The sequence below is a fragment of the Enhydra lutris genome, unplaced genomic scaffold (assembly GCF_002288905.1).
Source record: "Enhydra lutris kenyoni isolate GAN:26980312 unplaced genomic scaffold, ASM228890v2 scaffoldscaffold21, whole genome shotgun sequence".
NCBI lineage: Eukaryota > Metazoa > Chordata > Mammalia > Carnivora > Mustelidae > Enhydra > Enhydra lutris.
The window spans coordinates 49043893-49067237 of NW_019154105.1; the positions used below are offsets into that span (position 1 = coordinate 49043893).

The 23345-nt window shown below is 38.9% G+C and overlaps 1 protein-coding gene across 3 annotated transcripts in view; it reads right to left on the reverse strand.

Moving 5' to 3' along the window:
* Nucleotides 1-23345, reverse strand: part of LOC111149151 (zinc finger CCHC-type containing 4) — a 45499-nt gene that overhangs the window by 10073 nt on the left and 12081 nt on the right. For 2 of the 3 annotated variants that reach the window (XM_022506101.1, XM_022506100.1), the window contains exons 4-8: nucleotides 21234-21509; nucleotides 20697-20777; nucleotides 13015-13087; nucleotides 8579-8729; nucleotides 6588-6688 (exon numbers count right to left, since the gene is read on the reverse strand). In XM_022506101.1, the coding sequence (XP_022361809.1) occupies nucleotides 6588-6688; nucleotides 8579-8729; nucleotides 13015-13087; nucleotides 20697-20777; nucleotides 21234-21509 (682 nt within the window). Of the gene's footprint in view, nucleotides 1-1839; nucleotides 1900-6587; nucleotides 6689-8578; nucleotides 8730-13014; nucleotides 13088-20696; nucleotides 20778-21233; nucleotides 21510-23345 lie in introns of all 3 variants that reach the window. The other variant, XM_022506099.1, reaches the window with a different exon arrangement.

A 23345-nucleotide genomic window follows, 5' to 3' on the forward strand; every position in this document is an offset into this window, starting at 1 on the left:
CGCGGAGTCTGGATCAGCCACATCAGCGTCGCCCCTGAGATCTTGTTAGAAAAGCGCATTCTTGCCCCATCAAAGGACCTCCCAAAACAGAAGCTCCTGAGGGTCAGGCCCCACAATCTATATTCTTATTTTTTTTTAAGATTTTATTTATTTATTTGAGAGAGAGAGAGATCACAAGTAGGCAGAGAGTGAGGGGGAACCAGGCTCCATGCTGAGCAAAGAGCCTGATGCGGGGCTCGATCCCAGGACCCTCGGATCATGAACCTGAGCTGAAGGCAGAGGCTTTAACCCACAGAGCCACCCAGGCACGCTGCCCCCCTCAAATCTGTATTCTTAACAAGCCCTCCTGGCACACTAAGGTTTGAGCACCATTGTTCTAGATTATCCACAAGAATACTGTGAGATTTTTATGAAGTTGGTAAAGGTACAGCCCAACTTTCAAATATGTTATAATGAACTGTTCAGATTCTAAACAAGAATACACTTAAAAGTTGTTCAAAAGAAATGGCTTGCAAACTAGCTCTATTTAATAAGCAAAGCACAAAAATGTATGGACTTACTGACAATGGAAAGAGAGGGCTTTAATGAGAAATTCCTAAGCTCTCCGTACGGCCCTGCCCACAGATACCACGTTAGCAGGTGAGCGAGTTCAGGAAGAGAGATCAACAAGCTATAGCAGTGGGGCGGGGGGAAGTGCCATAGGAGACCCAGCTAGACAAGAGACAGTGTGGGGAAACAAAACAAAACAACAAACCCTGGGAGTTCCGGCTAACTGTCAGCACCATGAGTCCATAGTCTGGCTAACTGTGCGAAAGCTGGCATGGGCTCACAGCCGCCCTGTACGGAAGTGCAATATCGTAACAAGCAAAGGACGAGGTTAGATCACGTGAAGCGCTGCATTCAGTCACTGCATGTGAAGGAAGATGCTGATAAAACCAGTTCGTTTCTACCAAAAGTAATGGGAATGAAGAGGATTTGTCGTTTAATGTGTTGGGGTGTTTATTAAGAAAAGCGCAAACTAGGAGAATCTGATAGCTATTTTATAACTGAAGGGGTGTCAGTGGAATTGAAATGAGACTCGGAGAACAGAAGTAGGACCAATGGTTAGAAGTTAATAGGGAGCATATTTTATCTCAATATGAGAAAATTTTCTAACGATTAGAGCTATTAAATAAATTGAGTTGCCTTGTAAGGCTGCAGGACTTTGCTCACTGAAAGCATTCAAGTGAGGCCAGGTGACGGCTTGTCATGAATTTAGTGGAGAGGATTATTACGGTGGGAAGTTAGCCTACATTACACCCCTAATGGTTCTTTCCAACTTAAAATTTCTATGAATATATGTCACCTATTAGAGGCTAAGATACAAAGCAGATTTTACTTCAAAATCACCTTAAGATATTACCATAAGTATTTTAAATGATTTCAATTCATAATTTCCCCTAAGCACTCCTCTATGTATTAAATAAATATATGACACTTTATTAAATTCAACAAAGATATTTTGAACACTTGCGAGTGTCCTAAGAAAAAAAAAATTCTTCCCAAGAGAACCTTTCAAAGATCTTCAAATGCTGGAAAGGAGGGCCTTAGAAAGATTTCTAATAAATGGAATATTCCATGCAATACAATACATAGCAGATGGAAAAGGAGGAAAGAAAGAACAATCTCTTTATGGTTTCCCAAGGAGTCAGAGAATGTATGTGTCAGGAAGGTGGTTGATTGCTTGATTTTGCATAACCTAATTGAGATTATTATTATTTTTAAATGCGGGTTTGTTGTGCTAATTAACTATAAACATATGGTATGTAAAACGCATGCTGCTAGGGTAAATTAATGTACCTCTAACATACATCCATATTTCATAGCTTCATCCACACAAATAAACGTCCTATGGAAGCGCTGTAAAGCAAACACAATTTTGCAAATTGCATATCACTAGTGGTAGAGCTGATACACCATTTTCCCATCATTATCTCTGACATTTCACTCACAATGATGATGAGAGGCATTTTCAAATAGAAAATTTCTCCCATGGAACTGATTAATGTGATGAAGTACTGTATAGAAATGAGGGAAAGCACAGAATCTCTGCGATTCTTAACTTTTAATTTTATCTATACGCAAATTTCTCCTGTGACATGAGACTGAAACCAGTTATACAGAAACCAAGACGTTCAAGTCAACAGACATTCATTTTGCACCTACTATGTTCTAGGCATCCAGCAGGGAAACAAAGATGAATGAAATAAGACAGAGTACTTGTATTTTCCTAACTTCCTCGGGACTGTGATCTACTTAATTTCCCTGCATCAAAAGATCACCATCAGCCAACTTCCACCAGAGCAAAAAGGTCTTTTAGTCATAGTCCCCATATCCCACATACCTCTTATTTAGGAATGCCTGGGTGGCTCAGTCGTTAAGTGTCTGCCTTCAGCTCAGGTCATGATTCCAGGGTCCTGGGATCGAGCCCCGCATCGGGCTCCCTGCTCAGCAGGAAGCCTGCTTCTCCCTCTCCCACCACCCCTGCTTGTGTTCCCTCTCTCACTGTGTCTCTGTCAAATAAATAAATAAAATCTTTAAAAAATAAATAAAATAATAGCTATCTATATATAGTATATATTTTATTCCCCTTGTCACTCCAAACCCATTAAATGTTTATATTTATTACACATCAGGCTTTAAGAATTTCAATTGTCATTTATAATTTGCAATCACTTGTCAGAAATTCCTGTCAAAATATCTTAACTTATGAACATGAAACTAACCTTGAAAAACAGTTTTCTACATAGGATGATTTTTTAAGGGATAGCTTTAAAACAAAACAAAACAAAGCTCTACTTTTAACAATCCAGACAAATGTCCCGGATTAAGGAGAAACAAGAGATGGATCGTAGCATGTTCCTGGTGGAAGGGAAGTGAGGTGATATAGTTCAGATATGGTAAACACAGGACCTAAATGTCACCTCGACCCAACCGGTCCCCTGTGGCAGACATCACTAATCAATCACACACTACTCCCTGCCACTGAGCCTGGTATTCTCAACAAATTCTCCAGAAAGTCACTATGAATTCATCAGGCTTAGCACTAAAAGTGAAACTTATCTGCCATCTCTTTCCTCATTCAATCATTTTATTTTACAGGTAAGGAAACAGAGGCCAAGAAAGATAAACTGACTTTTCCCTCTTCAAATTAAAGAGCCTCTAAAAGGCAGTGTGCTAGGACTCACACTTCTAACTCTGGGTCAAAATTTCTTTTCATTATTACATCCTTCCTTTCTAATCTGCCCTTAATAAAACTCTTGCTTTTCTAGGTCTTTGGTGACTATTTTCTTTATTAAAGATTTTGTTTATTTGACAGAGAGATAAGAGAGCACAAGTAGGCAGAATGGCAGGCAGAGGGAGAGGGAGAAGCAGACTCCCCACCGAGCAGGAAGCCTGATGTGGGACTCGATCCCAGGACCCTGGGATCATGACTTGAGCCGAAGGCAGATACTTGACCGACTGAGCCACCCCGGTGCCCTTTTGCTGACTATTTTATTCTGTACTCATCGAGTGCTTTATCACTGAAGAGTCTACATAATTTACATTTTATGAAGATCTGCAGCATTTCTGCCTCCCTCTTACCTGAAAAGTATTTCAAACAAAAGAGATTTAGTGATTTTGGTTTTTTTACTGCATTGTGATTTGCTGGCTTATAATCATCTTGGGCAATGTGAGAAAGAAGTCTAATCAAGGTCTATGGCAGAAGACCTGTGAAGGAGACAAGAGACTTCCAAATTTTTCATTTGATGAAGGCAGCTAATATACACCAGAAAAGAAATTACTATAAAATAAGGTTAAAATAACAAAAGAAAAGAAAGCAAAAGTTTCAGAAAGGATAATAACTCCAGAGAAATTTTCAAAAAAGAAAGAAAGAAGGAAATTAAGAAAAGAATGAAGGACGGAACATCAAGGTCAGGTATGACAAATAAAGGCTTATAAACACAACAGGAGATATGGTAAAAATCAGTTTCTCCAACTGAGCATGCGATGGGCTGCAGTGTTCTTCTCTTTAGTAGAAATCAGGAAAAACGAAGATTTGTTTTGTTTCACAGACCTTATTCTAGTTTTTCTTTTCAAAGTTTGGCTTTCTCCTTTCTAAAGACTGCTTTTCACTTTGTCTGATACCCAGTCTGAAATGGCCTAGTTAGAGAAACTTTTTTCACCCATACACTGTAAACTGGGACCTTGGAACGGTTTCTCAAAACTGAGACTCCAGAATTCCCACAAGTTCCTTTCTAGTAACACAGACCGTCGAAACAAGCCATGGCTGGTTTCTCCACATGAACCTCTCTCGTGCACTCTACTCTGGATCTGCTTTCTTTGGCTTCTTTGCCATTTCAAACTCTTGTCTGCAGTGAAAACTCATTTCTAAATGTGCATGGAACAGTTTTCTGAGGGACCTTATGTTTCATATACTGTACAAAAAAAATAATAAAATACCCAAAGAAGAGTTTTACCTGCACCCAGAGACTACCTGATTGGTCTTGACAATGCTGAGAGCAATAACCATTGGTCTACATTTGCTTTGTGTTTGGGACTAGGCTAAGCCTCTTCATGTATTATCTCAAATAATTCCTAAGAACTTATGAGGCAGATATATTATTACTCTGCTCATTTAACAAGTCACAAGATAAAATGTGTAGGCCTCACAAGTAAGTGGCAGAACCAGGATTAAAACTCAGGTCCTTCTCAATTCTGGAGTTCACACTGTTTTTCAAAAATTCAACAAGTGCAAGGTAACTACTCTGTGCCAGACACTGTATTAGATGTACTAGATGATTATTCACTGTCAAAGGCAGCAGGCGCTCCTGACAACTGAAAATAGTTTATTTAGTTAACGTCTTTAGGATATGCCTGCTATCTCTGTACTGCAAATGTCAATACTAGAAGTACCCCTCAGACAAGAAACAGAACTATGTGCTCCAGAAAAGGAAAGTAAACCAGATTTGGGAAGAATTAGGATGTGGACTTTGCCTAATGCAGAGCTCAAGAAGTCAAGGTTAAAATGGCTTGTGCTATAAACTTTGGAAAGGAACTGTTATACGGTTCAGTAGCCATAAAAATGTCTATTAAATTTGATAACATAATTTTTGGAACACTATTTCAGTTTTGGAAATTTATTTTAAGGAAGTTATGTAAAATATGGAAAAAATTATGTGAATCAGAGATGTTTATGGCAGTGTTATTTATGGTACCATAAAGGTGAGAGCAACCTGTGTGTCTAAAAAAAAAAAAAAGCTAACAATTGATAATATAACCTGCTAATGAAATAATTTAAAGTGATTAAAAGCAGGTGCCTGGAAGGCTCAGTTGGTGAAGATCTGCCTTCAGCTCAGGTCATGATCTTGGGGTCCTGGGATCACGCTTCACATTGGGCTCCCTGCTCAGTGGGGAGCCTGCTTCTTCCTCTCCCTCTGCATGCCGCTCCCCCCTGCTTGTGCACGCTGTCAAATGAATAAATAAAATCTTTAAAAGAAAATAAAGTGATTAATAGCATAAAGACTATGGAGCTACATTTTAAAATGTACACTTACATAAGACACAGTGCAGAATGCAGAATTCAGATTCATCTGCTATGATTACAAACCCGTAAAACGTGTCAAATTATGATCTTTGCTACTTGGGATGGAATCACAGGTAGGGTTTGCCCTCTCATTTTTGGTAACATTGTTTCTTTCAGAATTTCTAAATAATTTTCCTAATGGTAAATGCCTTCAAAATTAGAAAGATGAGACCCAAGTGCTAGCTTGGAACGGGTAGTGAAGACATGTTCATTTTTAGTTCTAGGGCAGAAAAAGCCTTCATCAAGGTAGTCCATTGCTCAGAAAGCTCAAATAGAAAGATCTCATTACAAAAGAAGAAGCAGTGGCCACCTGGTGACCCCACACGGTGATGGTGACAAGGGGGTTAACTTCAGAACCCAAGGAAATAAAGGCAGGAAAGTGGACATTAAAGCAGCAAGAGTTGAGGGCAGAGGTAGGAAGGAGGGCCAGTCAACTCCACCCTGAAATCAGCACACTCGCCCACACACACGGACCTCAGCCTCTCTGCTTCTCTGACACCTGCCACCTCAGACACACCTCCCTTCAGAGCTCCTGGCATCCTCTGAGTGGCACAGTAAAGTGTAGTTGACATTCCACCGACCAGAAAAAGCGACTGACTTCTCTACAACCTCTGAACAGACAAAACTCCTGTTCATAACAATGACTTTGGGGCCAGTGAGGTCAGCTAGTCTAAAGCCTGGCTGCGCTGCAGGATCACCTTGGAAGTTTGGTAAAATGTGGCTTCTTGGGGCTGTACCCTCTAATTTTGACTTCATATGTATATTTTGGCACCTAAGAATCTACATTTTTAATATAGATTTCAGAACCCTAAGAATTACATTTAGGAACCTCTGGACTAAGCCATGTATGTTTCAATTTTAATGTTTAATACAGCTTATGATATTTTCATTTACTAAAATCGATGGATTGTCTCATCAGAATATTTACTTAAGCAGAATGCCCATTCATCAACTGTGCCAGAAAACAGAATATTTACTATACCTGGTAATCCAGCATGCAGAAGCTTGGAAAAAACTGACGAATTCGGAATTCAAAAAAATAGGGGAAAATCCAGAATATGGGCAGTTCTTTTTGACTGCTATCTAATGGGTCACAAAAAAGGAAAAGAAAATAAGAAACTGATATCGACAAAAAATAAAAGAGCTGTAACTGAAAGACCTCTAATATTGGGAGAAATTACAATTGTTCAATGCACTTAAATCATACAAAAGAAAAGAATGTTTACCAGAGTGCCATTTACAACTTGACCTTTCCCAAAAGTCAATGGAAATATTCTTTTATATTACATTACATTTACAATATTAAATGAAATATTCATTTAATTAATTAATTTATGAATGAATGAATGAATTTAATTCATTAAAGGAAATATTACATTTACATTAAATGCAGGTATAAATGGTATGTAAGAATAGTCCTTACACACACAATCTCTATATTCTAGGTCAAGGCAAAGATACCATCATTAAGTGGGGAATGACAAGGAGCCTGACTTGGAAGCCCCAAGATCATTGCGTTATGGTGGCAGGAAGCATTGGGCCAGAAGGCAGAAGGCCTCAGGTCAGCATCCCAGCTCTGCCACAACTCGTTATGTCTGTTTTCAGGGATGAATCAATCTTTCCTGAAGCATGGGAGATTCTTAAAAACAATCAAAATTAACTTCAATGACAGGGGACATAGCTATTATTTACAGAGCACCTCATACAGGCTGAGCCCAATGCCAGGTACTTTCTATATATTACCTCCTTATAGTTACCCCTGGAATTAGATAATAATAATCCCATTTCATAGACAGGGCAACTGAAGCCATAAGATTTAAGTCATTTTTTCAAGTTCATGCAGTTAATAAGTGGCAGAACTGAAATTCAAGCCCATTGAAATTCAAAGAAGAGGAGCTCTTCATTGCTTCTTCAATAACACTGACTTACTTTGTCCATTCTGATCAGTGGACTCAAGAACTGAAAATAAGTGGAATACTTAACACTATGAGTCATGTTTCAGATTTCTTTTGCATTCTGTCTCCAAAGCACATTATTTATGTAGCATAATTAAAGGAGAAACCTGATCACAAATTCCTGACACTCTTACAGTTTATCAATTAGCAAACTGGAAACTAAAAAATGATCATACCAACTAATTAGACAGTTAATTAAATAAAATATTTTGGGGCGCCTGGGTGGCTCAGTGGGTTAGGCCGCTGCCTTCGGCTCAGGTCATGATCTCAGGGTCCTGGGATCGAGTCCCGCATCGGGGTCTCTGCTCGGCAGGGAGCCTGCTTCCCTCCCTCTCTCTGCCTGCCTCTCTGTCTACTTGTGATCTCTCTCTGTCAAATAAATAAATAAAATCTTTAAAAAATAAATAAATAAATAAAATAAAATAAAATATTTTGAAGGCCTAAGGCACTTTAAACTAAATAATAACCCCCAGCCATTAACCCACCTCTGTCCATGTGGGTATCTGTCTGTCACTGATAACCACTGTACGGTTCGTGCATATCCGATCTTCCTACCCAAATCTTGGCACAGTTTAGAGCTCTGAGCCAGAAACTGGGCCCCCTCTTAGAGCTGTGGGCAAGACTTCAGGAACGTGTAATGTAAGATCCATGCGGGCAGGAATACTTATCTGTCTGGTTCAGTCTCTATTTCTAGCACCTAAACAATACCTGCACACAGGGGCCACTCGGTAAGTATTTATTGAATAAATGACAACAGTTCACTCCTATTCTTCATAAGGTCTCCTTATGTTCACCTACAAGTCATGTTGAGAACACGTGATTAGGATAATGCGAAGTGTATCATGATAATGAAGTCTCTCGCATTCTCAAATAAGCCTGTTTAAAAAAAACACACACACACAAAACTCAAGACATGTATATTTTATCAGAGCTCTGATTCACTGAGCTCTGCTAATATTTGACAGGAAGCAGATACACAGATACATGTTTATTTTGCAGTAAGTCATAAATTACACACCTTGGCTTTGACCTTCTTTCCACATAGCAATTAACTTCTTGAATGTAACAGCCAGAGGTTCAACCAAGCCACCAAAAGGAGGATCTGTCACCATAATGACTCCCTCACCTTTATCTTCCTGTAAAAATGTTCTGCATACTTCAAGGGCAGCCTGGAACAAATAAAAATTCATTTCTAAATGAAGACTAGAGGGAGGCACTCCATCCTATTCAGAGAATGCATTAGGCTCAGTCCCACTGTTTGTCCTGAAACTTCACCCATCCTGCCACCCCAGAGTCCCTCAGTGACATCTGGAAGCCTCTCTCATTCAGCCCCCAGGAGATTTTATCTTTTGGGTTCCTTGATAAGCAGGTTTTTAAAATTGCAAATTCAAGCACCATCACTATCAGAGGACTACACATTTCAAATGGTTAAATTAAAAAACTAAATTTAGTAACCCAAGAGAGAAAAACTCATTACCCATGAAGACTATCTAAAACGCTAAATTCAATCCCACAAACAGAAGCGGGGACTGAGCTAAACACTGGAGACACAAAGACGAATAAGACCTATTTTTTTCCTGTCTGGTTTGTCCACCACGAGTTCAGTTTAATAAGAGCTACGCGTTACCAGTCACCTCGCACACGTCACTGGGCAGCAGGTGTTGGATAGACATGTTTGGACACGCACACTAAGTAAATGAATGAAAGTCCACAATCAACAAAGCTTGGCCAAGCCACGAAACCAGGCTATTAACGAAGTGTTTTTAGTCACTGTAAAATTAACATTATGCGCTGTCTAGCATATTTATTATTTTCTGCTTCGGGAGAACAGATAATAAGAGATATACCTATAACACTAACCCCAGTCTACTGACTTCGCAGTCATTTCAAGCACTCACCTATAGAAGGCAAATCAACAGTATACAGAATAGCCTAAGACTTTAAAGTTTAATGGCATTTTAAACTTTAATAAACCCATATGTACTTTGTAATAAAAAATATATTGTTTTACTACTAAATCAATTTAGAAGACTCAATTGATGAGAGGAAAAACGACAACATCCTAATCCCCTTTCCCGGGGACAGTCTTTATTAACTTCCCGCTGAAGTCCTGGAGCAAGGGATGGCGTGTCAGGAAGGTTAATCATTTTTCAAGTGCCGCCTGGCACTTCCTTAACCTGCCTACATGAACAAGGACTTACAGTACAGATGATGTTATTGAAAAACCTTCCAGTTCCTTAGACTTAAAAGTAGGAAAATAAAAGAAACAAGTAAATGAAACCTAAAGTCTTAGCCAAATTAAAAAACCAATAGCGTACATTTGTTTCCAGGTAAGAATCAATGGTATGACGTCCCGTCATGACCTGCTGAGGGTCCTAATGTTGGCCACCTGTGGAAACCAGATGCTTGCTTATGCCACCAATGCTGACAGTGTCTTAATTCTGTCTTTCATCTCAACCACTAAAAAAGTGCTTGGTACTTTATTATTATTATTATTATTTTTTAAAGATTTTATTTATTTGACAGAGAGAGAGAGATCACAAGTAGGCAGAGAGGCAGGCAGAGAGAGGAGGAAGCAGGCTCACCGCTGAGCAGAGCCCGATGCGGGGCTCGATCCCAGGACCCTGGGATCATGACCCGAGCAGAAGGCAGAGGCTTAACCCACTGAGCCACCCAGGTGCCCCCTTTATTATTTTTTTTAAAGATTTATTTACTTACTTGTTTGAGAGAGAGCGCAAGTGCATGCACATGAGCAGGGGGAGGGGCAGACGGAGAAGGAGAGAGAGCAGGGAGCTGAGCAGGGAGCCCAAAGCAGGGCTCGATCCGAGGACCCTGGGATCATGACCTGAGCCAAAGGCAGACACTTAATCTACTGAGCCACCCAGGAGCCCCCAAGGTGCTTGGTACTTTAAGTAACGATCCCCTGTACATACTTCAATCTCCTTGCCCATTAAGGCATATGACATTTTCTATTACCTGAAAGATTATATGATTTTCTATGAGAAAATCCTGCACAGGGAACTCCTGCTTTTTAATCCAGTGGGCTGTGAAGTGCGTATGGTCCGTGACAGGGGCTTATATCCCCCAAAGCACCCTGCACACCTTCACAGGCACCTGGCTGATACTTAAATACTCAGCGATTGATTAGTAGATGGTAAGCCTCCACAGAAAACCTTGACTCAGGAACTAGGCAGAAAAAGGGCCCATCATGAAATCATCCAAGACAATAGTTTTCTGGAGATCAATCTCTACAGTTGCAGTGCTATGTAAAGGCTGCTCCTAAAATATAGAGAAAGGAAAGCCTGGGCTACACAATTGTTTTCTTCTGGGAAAAATAAAGTAGAGCTCAGTCTTGGCAGCTCATTCCAACCATTATTTTAGAAACTTAAGAGATAATTCCATAAGCTTTTGATAAAAGTTAAAAAGAATTTTCTAGGAAAAGGCTAATTACATATTACATTTTAAAAAATATTTTATTTATTTGACACACACACAGAGAGAGAGAGAGAGAGAGAGCAAACACAAGCAGGGGAAATGGCAGGCAGGGGAGAAGCAGGCTCCCTCAGCAGGGAGCCCGATGCAGGGTTCCATCCCAGGACCTGGGATCGTGACCTGAGCTGAAGGCAGATGCCCAACACACTGAGCCACCCAGGTGCCCCTACATGTTATTCTTAAAATATAAGCAATGGTTAGGCAACTGTTAGGTATTCAAATGTCATTTCACTCTTATCTCACCATTACTATTCAAGATAGAAAGCAAAGTCATGGTATGAAAAACAAGACGCACATACACAACCAGCATCCAGCAGTAAGAGACACTCGGTTATTTTACCTCCTCTGACGCTGGCCCTGACACACATGCCCCTGACCACACCCTGGAGCCTGAGGCCCCAGAGTTCCAAGAAGCCATATTGAATACCTCTACAGCAATATTCCACCTGCCCCCCAAACCCAACATTTCCAACTTCCACTTCTACCTTTCCCTCCTCTGTTTTGAAGAATGAAATACAAAGCCAGGCCAGACAACCAAGTCATCTGTGACTTCTACCCCAGTACACTTACCACCGAGCCTTCTGGCTTCCATCTGTGAAATGCCCACGGAACCCACCTCTATTTTCCCCACCACCACTGGCCTAGCTGAGAAGTCCACCGTCATCTGTTGTCAAGTGAGTCTTCAATTCTTCTCTCTTCTTCACACTCATCTAATCAGTTCTCAAATCCTAGAGATTATCGACCACATAAGCCCTTTGGGAAACTGAACTATGTCTATTTCTAACTGCTATTTATTTCAATACTTGGTTTTCATGGTGATCACAGCTAAAAAATATATACCCCAATGCTGACTGAGTCTCATGGAAGGAGTGCATCATTGGCTGGACTGAATCAGGAGACTCATTTTTTAATCCCAACCAACAATTTAGAATTTGTTTTCATTTCCTAGATACTAGTTTTTTGTTTTTTTTTTTAGTTTTGCTTGGTTTTTCTTCTATCATTAACATTTTAAGAAACAACATATATTTATACACGGTTCACAATTTTTGAAAAATTGATTTACATGCATATATGGATATGTGCTTCAGGTAGTCTTGATCATTTCAAACAGTTGTGGCTAACTTCCTGTCAGGTGTGATTACTTGGTTGGGTATAGTTTTTATCTTGTAATATGACTCACAAAGAGCTCAATCTAGGAGTAAAAGTATCAGCTCTGCTATGCTGCTTATTCATAGTGACATTACTAACATTGTATTATTGAAAGAAGCTACCCCCTGCTACCCATTGAGGGCCCCTGCCATTATCACCAACACTATCACCCAGAGCTCACAGATAAGGGGTCACTCTCAAAATTGTCTAATTTTTAAGAATTAGTCTAATAAAACTATGAATCCCCTTAACTGGGACATGAAATTTACCAGGGAGGCAGACATCAAACAACTAACCACAGAGTTATTTAATTACAGTATCATATAGCTACAGAGGACAGCCTGACCTTGTCTGGGGTTAAGGGAAGCCTAGAGAAAGCGACTTGGAACAGAGCTTTGAAGGATGAGGTGCGGTAAACAAAAACTAGAAGACAGAGGGAACAGCATGGGCAAAAGCCTGTGTGGTGGAAAAGATAGCCCCAGATGAGTCATACATCCAGAACACAAACACAAACCCCAGAGCAGGAACGAGAAGAGAGACTGGAGGGTGGCAGGTGTCTGATCGGGCAAAGCCCTGGAGGCCGTGGTAAGAAAGTGTGTCTGTATCCAAAAAGCAGTGAAAAGTCACAAAAGAAGAATAGCACAATCACTTCTAGATGCTCGATACACACTCAGTGGATGAAGGAAAAAAAAAGCCAATCAATAAATGGTGCAACAGCCACGATTTGATCTTGAGGGATTCTAAAAAATAAGAAAGGAGGTACTCTGGAACTTATTCTTCCACAATAACAAGGATAACGGTTGCAATTCTTACCTTTCCATCAAAGAAGTGATGGTTAAACATGTTATAATGGCAAAAGCTATCTTCCATATAAAACTGTGAATACCTGTAAAATAATTTATTACTGTAGTTATTTCCCCAGTTATGGCTATATAGTAAGTAAATACAAACTAAGTTTTAAAACCATAAAATCACACCCTTAATAAAAGCAACTTCATCATTCCTTAGTTTCTTGAAATAAAGAATACTTTCCCAAACTCTCAGGGAGTCAGTAACAATGAATGAATATCAAACTTAAATTATGTTCCCAAGTCAATAAACCAGTGAGAAAACTACAGAAGACTCACATACAAAATTCACATGTTCCTTCAAACTACAGAATTATACAGAAACAATGATATTACTGATAGATTGTTATACAATTTAAGTTTGAGATGGGCTGGCAATTAAAATACATCTCTCATACTTAATAATTTTAAGAAAAACATTGAATCAACATTTTGGCTCAACAGCTGTTAATTATTTTCTTCCGTGGTTAACAAAAAAAATATTTAATACAAAGCATTTCTTGTCTATTGCAGATTAGCTCAATAAAATATGCTTCTCAATATATAAGAAAAATAAGCATGTGCATTTCATATTTACTGAATTAGTGCCAGGAAAGAGAGATATTTATTTACTGATTGAACAATTTTATTCTTCTAAGATACTACTTTAAAATGCAATCAGTAATGAATGAAAGTACCAGCTTTGGGCATTAACATTTTATAAATTTTTGCTAATTTACTAAAAATTCATAGCACATTATGGTTTAAATTTGCATTTACTTGATTTCTTACAAGACTGAGTTTTCTTTACACCTTAATTGTATTTGTATTGTCTGTCTCTGCATCTTCCCCCTTTTTATATATTTGGGTCTTGTTAGCTCTTGCTGAATTCTGAATTTTTTGTATAATATCAGGATAGCATTGTGAACCTCCAAAATTTTGCTATAAACAATTCACACACGAACCACACTATCCTTGTACAGAATCCATAACCTAGTGAAAAAAATCCAGGGGCACATGCTTATTTATACAACTTCTTTAACCAAATCGTGAGAGTGACACTTTGCTTCTACTTCTACTCCTCCCTTACTGCCCATAACTGACTTGCCACCCATGATGAGCATGTAGTCTAATGGACAGACCTGCTTTATCCCTTTCATATTACACTATGGTTAAAAGTTATACAGGTTCTGTAGTCAGACAGTCTGGTTTCAAACACTGGGTCTTGGGGGGCCTGGGTGGCTCAGTCGGTTAGGCATTCAGCTCTTGATTTTGGCTCAGGTCATGATCTTGGGGTTGTGGGATTAAGCCCCACACAGGGATCTACACTCAGCTTATCCCTCTCCCTCCCCTTCTACTCCTTCCTATATTCTCTCACACACACTCTCTCTCTCAAATAAAATCTTAAAAAACAAAACAAAACAAAACAAAACAAAACACTAGGTGTCTCACTATTACCTATGTAACCTTAGTCAGTTAGTTATCCTACCAGAGCCTCATTTTCTTCATCTACAAAATGGAAAAAAATAATAGTGTCTTACTTCATTGGACTTGGTAAGTATAAATGAGAAAATATATGTAAAGTGTTTAATACAAAGCAGCTACATAGCATATACTGAAATGTTAGGCATTGCTACTTTAATAAGTATCGGCTATAAAGATTTACGTCTTAATGCCCCTCATGTTAGGGAATTACATTTATGTCCAAGCAAAATTTCTCCTCCTATAATCTAAACCCATTTCTTCTTGTTCTGTAGAGACAGAAGAACAGCTGTTCATTCTAAGTACAATGTCCCCTAATATCATTTGAGATACTGTCAGTACATCTGCGGATTTCATAAAACATAAATTTGCACTGAAGAAATAAACAAAAGGTTTGGATAACTGAAAAAACATTTGAAATAGACTGTAACCTGATGAACATTCCAAAATGCTGGGAAAATGTCAATTGCCATCAATAAACAAATGTCTTCCTAATTAACTAAATTCCAAATAACAGATAATATAGATATATCAGTTATTTTATATATAAGTATATCTCAATACCAGTACCATTGTGGATCGACTATCATTTGAGGATTTTCTTCTTTCTTGCATTGCTGTTAAGTGTGAACAAAGGAAAATAGAATTCCTTTTAAAATATATTTCTACCCCCTCTCCATTTTTTTTGTATTGCTTCTCAAAGATACAATAGTCTTTTTCTAAAAATTAAAAAAGAAAATTTTATTTACATAAAATTCAGCACAGCACACTTGTCCAAAACATTCTGGGCAGCAGTAGGCAGAGTCAGAAAGAGAAAAAAGCCAAGATTTCAGCTCCGAGTTTCCATCAAATACAAACAAGGGAGCATAATTTTTCATATTTTAAATTATGAAAAATCACTGAACATTACCCTCTTAAAATGAAATTGGCCTCGAAGAATTATTCTCTGTATTGAATAAGGCAAACAAAACCAATCAGAAATGCATGCACTTGAAAACTGGAAAAGGACATTCATTTAATTTGGCCATTCATTCTCTTTAAATGAGAGTCAGTTACCAAGTGTGAAACATGCTCTATACACAGGAAATGTAATCAAGAGCTGAATAAAATTAGTCCATGAAATGAACCTAAGAAATCCATTTTTTTGATATAACTTTATTTGGATGATAGTTTGCCAAACAGAGTTTCACATCTTTCATGCTAAAATTGGAGCATATAAAAATCCATCTTAGCAAATGTTAACTACGCATCTTAGACCCCCTAAAGAGGATATTTATAGCATATGTAACATTGGAGCTGGGGTAGTTCTCTGAAGCCTTGGACAGACCTTTTGTAGGCTGACGACAAACTAAAGTCAAAGTGCCCAAAGTAACTACTTGCTGTCACTCTATATCACATAGGAATTTGTTCCTGATTTAATTGTGGTCCTTGTGAAAAATCTGAAGCTACTCCACACCCCACAATATCGTCAGTAGAGGCAACAGACTGTTCACTCTGGCCACTAACGTGTTTCAATAAAATGAAATCTCTCTCTCTTTCTCTTTTTAATTTACCGGGACGAGTCATACGGAGAGGGAGAGAGAATACCAAGCAGGCTCCACACCGGCCCAATGTGTGGTTCAGTCTCATAACCCTGAGATTATGACCTGAGCCGAAACCAAGAGTCAGACACTCAACCGAATGAGCCACCCAGGTACCCCAACGAGCTCTCTCTTAATACCCAATGTCAACCTTTTACAGAACTGACTCCGTATAAAAGCAGCTAAGCTATTACAATACCTTCAGTTTTTGTTTCCAACATATACACAGAAGTTTATAGATACAAAAAGAAAAAAGTATCAGTATATTCAACAAGTTACAAAATAACTTTATCCACATCCCCCTACTCTGTCTAGGAAATTTTAATATACAGGCTCAAGAAAGATAAAACTAAAAGACATATAGCTTAAATTAAGAGTTAAGGGTCCATGTAAATCTTACAAATTAAAAGTAATTCAGCTATGATGGAGAGTTCTGGTGACTGGCTGTAGAACAACGTGAAGATCTTCAACTTACTTAACACTACTGAACTGTACACATAAATAACTAGCGTGGTAAATTTTAACCAATGTGTGTTTTATCACCGTTTTTTAAAAAATAAATCAGGACGCTAGGAATGAACAATACAAAATGAAATGTTTAAAAAAATTTAATTTTTAGTAGTCTAGTATCCAGAATCTATTTACTTTTCAACTTAACAAAAACAAAGACAAATAACCAATTAAAAAATGGACAGTTGAATAGACACTTCTCCAAAAAGATAAACAAACGGCCTATAAGCACATGAAAAGATGTTCAGCATCATGAGCCATTAATAAAATGCAAAACAAAATCACAATGAGATACCACATTAGAAAGACAACAGGGGCGCCCAAGAGGCTCAGCTGGTTAAGCTCACCAAGCTGAGTTTGATTTCAGCTCAGGTCATGATCTCAGGGTCCTGAGATCAAGCCCTGCATTGGGCTCCATGCTATGCATGGAGCCTGCTTAAGATTCTTTCTTTCCATCACCCTCTGCCCCTCCCCCTGCCTGCCTGTGTTCATTATCTCTCTCAAAAAAATAAGTAATTAATTTATTTAAAAATACAGATAGACAATAACAAGAGCTGACAAGAATGTGGAGAAATTGGAATCTGCATATATTGCTGGTGGAAATGTAAAATGGTAGTCACCTTAAAAAATAGTTTAGCAGTTCCTCAAGAAGTTAAAAGTAGAGCTACCACGTGACGCAGCAATTCCACTCCTAAGATAAATACCTGTTATGGGTTGAACTGTAACTCTTCAACATTAATCTACTGAATGCCTAATCCCCAGTATCTCAGACTATGACTGTATTTGAAGACCTTTTAAAAAGGTAATTAAAATAAAATGAGGTTATTAGGGTTATCTGTGATGCAAGATAACTGGTGTCCTTATGAAAGAGGAAATCTGGACCCACAAAGAGAAACTGGGGATGTACACACACAGAGAACAGACCGTGTTAGAATACAGTGAGAAGAAGGTCACCTGCAACCAAAGGAGAAGGACCTCAGAAGTCACCAAACCTACTGATACCTTGATCTTGAATTTCTAGCCACCGAACTGAGACAATAAATTTTTGTTGTTAAAGCCACCCTATCTATGGTTATTTTGTTATCGCAGCCCTAAAAAATTCGCACAATACCCAAGAGATAATAAAACCTATATTCACACAAAATTTGCACACAAATGTTCACAGCAACATTATTCAAAAGAACCAAATGCGTAAGTGACACAAATGTCCATAAACAACTGATGAATGGATAAACACAATTTGGTATATCCTTATAAGGGAGTGTTATTTAGCCATAAGAAGGTATAACTTGATGAACCTTGAAAATACTACATTAAATGAAAGAAGCTAGATACTAAAGGCCACATATTGTATGAATGCATTTTTATGAAATATCCAGAATAAGCAAATCTATAGAGACAGAAAGTAGATTAGTGATGGCCAAGGGCTGGGGGAGCGGGGAAAGAGGCGAGGTCACTCTTGGGGACCATGATGGAGACACCATCAAAGATGAGGGAAATGTTTGGAATTATGTAGTGGTGATGGCTGCACAACCTTGTGAAGAATACTAAAAACCTCTTTCCTCTATGTGAAATACGTCTCAATTTAAAAGACAAAAATATGCCTGATATTTGGTGGGGGAAAAAAGACTGATTTTACTTTTTAAAATGTTTATATGCATAAAAAGGTCTAAAAAGCCAAAATCCATAATGTTTTGGGTGACAGAATAAAAGACCATGTCTCTTTAATAAGCTGCTATTAAAAAAAAAAAAAAAGTAAACGAGATCCTTGAAATTTGAACAAGTCAAGATGAATCACTGATTTTTTTCTAGTTTGTGTAGAAACCAGTCCACCACAACTAGCTTAGAAAAAACTTGAATGAAATAAAAAAACAAACTGTGTGGTAACTTCAAAGAACGGTACTATTAGAAAAACAACCCTGTACCATTTTCACTGAAGTAAAAGTCCCAAAGGTAGGAAGGTGAGTGCTGCTGACAACTGATACACATTATGTTAACTAATTCAGTTTTGGACACGTGACGTACGTGTGTGTGTGTGTGTGTGTGTGTGTGTGTGTGTCTCCCCTGTACCTATGGTCAGAGAGGGTTTCCTTTGGTGAACCCACTCAATGTGTTTGGTCAGGGCTGCCAGGGAATTCTACCTGTGAGGCCACAGAGAAGGTTCTGGAATAGGCATACAGCTCCAGCCAAGCCAGTTCCTCCCTGGAGCTGTGCTGCTGGGGCTCTCAGGAAAGAGAGCTGTCTCCTAGACAGTTGAGCTAAAATCTGCTGCCACCAAAATCCCTGGCAGTGAGCGGGAAGTAAATGGTAGCATAAAGCCAATCCCGAGAAAGAACGAGAGGCGGAAAGAGAAAGATGCAGCCAGAACAACACCAGGCAAGGCCCAGGACCTCGCCTGCATGGAGGCCTGCTAGATCCTAGGCTCCAGTCATGTGAGCCAATACGTCCTATCTGACATAAATAGATCTCCAGGCTCCAAGGAAAGGTGCCTGATGAAGGAGAGCTTTATTCCAAATATATGAATAACCTGTAAACCCATTGCTGACTCATGTGAACCTTTGTGGAACAGGCATGGGGGAAAATGGGGAAAGGGAGAGACATTAGGACAAGAGAGAAATAGGCCACATAAAAAAAGCTTCTATACAAATTTAAAAGCAAGTTATTCCCAGAGGGTATCTTAATTTTGGAGCCACAATGACTGGGTTTGAATCCTGACTTGGCCACTCATCACTGTTAGGTCAAGTTATTTCACCTCTTCGTACCTTGATTTTCACATCTGGAAAACGAGGAGGATAACAGCACGTACTGTACAGGGGAGACTCTTGTGAGGACTGACTGAGGGAGAGCAGGGTTTCACCCAGGACAAGCACTCAGTGTGAAGACCCAATGCAAACACCAGCTACTATTTGCACTGTTATGATAAGAACCCCAGAGTTAAACTTCTACCTTTAAAATAATACACTGACAATAATTTAACAGTCATTCTTTAGAAAAGGAATGTGGTATTTAAAACAAGAATCTGATACATCTATCCAGTGGAACGTCAATACAGCCTCGAAAGGAGTAAAGTACTGTTCCATTCCGTGAGCTGGATGAACACAGCGGCACATGGAAGAGGCCACAAGCACAGGTCACATATGGGGATTGCCATTTACAGGACACACACAGAACCGACAGACCCACAGGGACAGAAGCCAGATCACTGACCATCACAGCAAGTGGGGAGAGGGTTTCTTTTCGGTGTAATGGAAATGTTCCGGAATTGGATGGGGGTGATTACTGCAAGACATAATGAATATACCCCAAACCACTGGCACATACACCTTAACTTGGTGGGTTTTCAGTGCACTGTGTCTCAATTTAAGACTTCAAACAACTGCAGAAAGTAGGAAAAGTACTTCAAGTTTATAGGATCCCAGAGACTGTGGGTGGACACATCTGCTTCTAAATTATCACCTAAAGGGCCACATGTGCTCCTCTCTGTTTGTCCCAACACATCAGATGCTATTTAATTCTGACCTTCTCCCTCAGACTCCAGCTGTCTGCTAATCCTCTGCTTTAAGACCTATTTCCTGATTGAATTCAGGCTATATCCAGTGAAAGCCAATATGCACATCATCTGGTAAAATGTGTTTTACCAGATGAATAAAATGTGTTAAAGTAAAATACAGTAAAAGAATTAGAATAAAATGAATTAAAATAAATAAATATACATATGCATTAAATAAATATATTAAAACATGATGAAACAAAATCCTGGGAGAAGTTCAGATTTATTTTTGAAAAATAAGTGTATGAGAGGAAATTTCAGTCAGTAAGAATTTATCTCTAAATTACAAGCCCAAGTCAATGAGACACATTCACTGAAAAATTTAGGAAGCACACCCAACAACAACAAAAGAAATCCACTGCCTTTCTGTTTGAAATATGGAAGATTACAAGGGGAGTTTATATGACTAAAAAGGTGGCTTCTAACCAATTACTACTTCTGAACAGTAAAGGACTGCAACAGGTAATAAACAACAAATAAGAGAAAAACATTAAACAGAAACAGGAGACAGTGAACAAGAATAAATATCAGACTTTATAAACCTACCTAAAATCGATATCCAATAAAAGGCTTTTAATGTTAGACTTCTTTTCACCTGATGCTTTCAATCTGATCAGCTCATGCAACCTAAAACAATTCATGAAAGCAAACTTAATGAGGAATCACAAATGCCACAGATAATAAGCAAATAAACCAAAACAACCCCACCAATGTTCTCCTGGTATTTCTAATATTTCAATGAAACACTGAAGAGAATTTGGCAGATATAACCAAGGTTTCGGTTTTTCAAACGTTTTTTTAAAAAGGTAGAACTTATCTGAAAAAGAGGAGTCTAAAATGATAAGCAATTAAAAAATCAAATCAGAAGGAATCTCCTGTCATATATCAGAAATCTACAAAGATTTCTCTGAAATATAATGTAGATTACGAACTCCTCAAGAGAGGGACTGTGCTTTATACTTCTCTTGCTTATTTGAAACTGCATGCGATTTCCCAGAACATAGTAAATAACTACGTGATCATTTTTTCTTATAGTTTAAATAGTGGGGATAGTAGAAGTCTTTAAAAAATCATATAGCATACCTCGGTGTTCCAACACACAGGACTCTTGTGAATCCAAGGGTAGAAAGTAGGTCTACCAAGAACTGACAGCTCCGATCAGTGAACAGATACTGGGCATTTGTCTTCTTGTTTTCCAGTGGATAAAGAAGCTGACTGGGCCTTTTCAACTGGGTGATAGAAATATCAGCTACCACCCGGTGCTCCTGATGCTCCTCCCAGTCATCTGGCAACAGCAGCTGCTGACAGCCCTGACAGAACTTCCTCTGAGACAAGGACAACTCAATGAACCTCACGTACCTTCAAGACATAAGTCAACACAAAGTCACAGATTTTAAGTTTGGTGTTTTAAAGACAATTTCTGTTTGCTCTTTTTGGGAGGCACAAAGTACTATTACCTCCTAAAGAGTACTGTGTAAAGAAGCAAAGGTAAGAAAAATCTGTGGAATGTTGGCTGGAATTGATGTCCGGCTGCATACCTACAAAGTAGAAAAGAATCAGCAATTTTATAAGAATTGAGATGCTCCAATTCAGTCACTGAATGAGGATCAATATCCATTTAAAATGTGAATATAATATATTACTCAAACAACTTAGTAGTAATGGAGACTACCATCACGTTTAAATTTATTGACAAATCCATGTGTTCTAACTCTGAAGTGTTAAATAGTCTGGCTCAGTATGACAGTCATTTTAAAATGAGAAATTAAGATCATTCTTCAATTTTTTATGGCATACTTAGCAAGAAAAATTACCTCCTAGGAGAAAAAATGCTACAAAGTTTGCTCTATTCTTAGCTGCATGGAGGAAAGCAGTTCTGAAAAAGCTCATCCCCCAAAAGCAAGACAATATCCAAAGCCTTTAAAAAAAAAAAAAAAAAACCCGTACTGATATCCCATTTGATCCCTTTCAAGTCATCCTCCTACCTGATTTCAAAGTTACCACTTTGGGGTTCCCCCCCCCTTTCATTTTATTAGAGATAATTAGAGAGAGAAAATAATCATGGCACATTATTTTAAAACTGCTGATTTTGTACATGCAGTAGCAGCTATGAAATCAGAGTAAGAAACCAAAGAAAAACAAACACCAGTATCAAGGCCCGCAGCGGGTCGGCAATGTCCAAATCTAAGCATGTCGAATACTGCACTAAAGGGTTCTTAGAGTTCGAGAAGAGGCCCACAGTTTCAACTGACGAACACCTAGAACTGCACTGGAAAAACTGTGAGCTTCACATAGAATCAAAGTGGGCTTTAAAACTTTTTATATCTAAGCACAGCTTCACTTGAAAGCACCCAAGGCAGTGACAAATCGATACTCTGAATGGCTACAGCAAGAAATAAGCTTATCGTGTCAGTAATTTACATGTTTCTATTTCCATGATAACTGTGCTTCTGACAGCTTTATCTATGGCTGGGAAGAAAAGGGAGAGCGGTATTAGGGGAAACTTTTCTAGTAATTCAAAGTAAGAATGTCAGTAGAGAAAAGAGCCCCTAAGACAGGAAATGCAGTAGAAAGAACCAGGACATTCTCCAGCAACAGAAACACTGAATTTACGATTACTACCTTTCATTATTAAAGGTAAAGAGTTGAAGGCTTCCACATCCAGCCATGATGGAGTCAGAGACCAGATATACCCATCGTGGCCCTCAAAAAATTCTTAAACAGACAAAACATATGAAAGTACAGTTATAACATAATGGACGACAAGCAGCCCCAACAGTGAAGAGGAAAAGGGAACACATGAGGGACTGCGACACCTGCCCAGTTTACTGCCTGTGGAGAGCTGGTGACACGGGCACAGAAAACCCAAACACAGCTCAATGATTTGACCAGGCAGAGTTAAGAAGTGCTGGAGGCGAGGGAGGCTGGAATCCACAAGGCCGAGTACTGGAGAAGATACATGTGGAGTCCACAGGCCAGAAAGCAGGCCACTGAGAGGGAGCTCCATGGTTTGCCAAGATTCCCCTCAAGTCTGTCGCTGAGTATTAAGCAGCATGTGCATGTGAAGAAAGACCCCAGAGCGAGGGAGAGAACCGCTGGAAAGGAGCAGGCGGAACAATCACCGGATACCCAACAGGACACAGAATGGTTCCAATCAACAAGCCCAAATGAAGAAATCTTCTAAGACACAAGCAT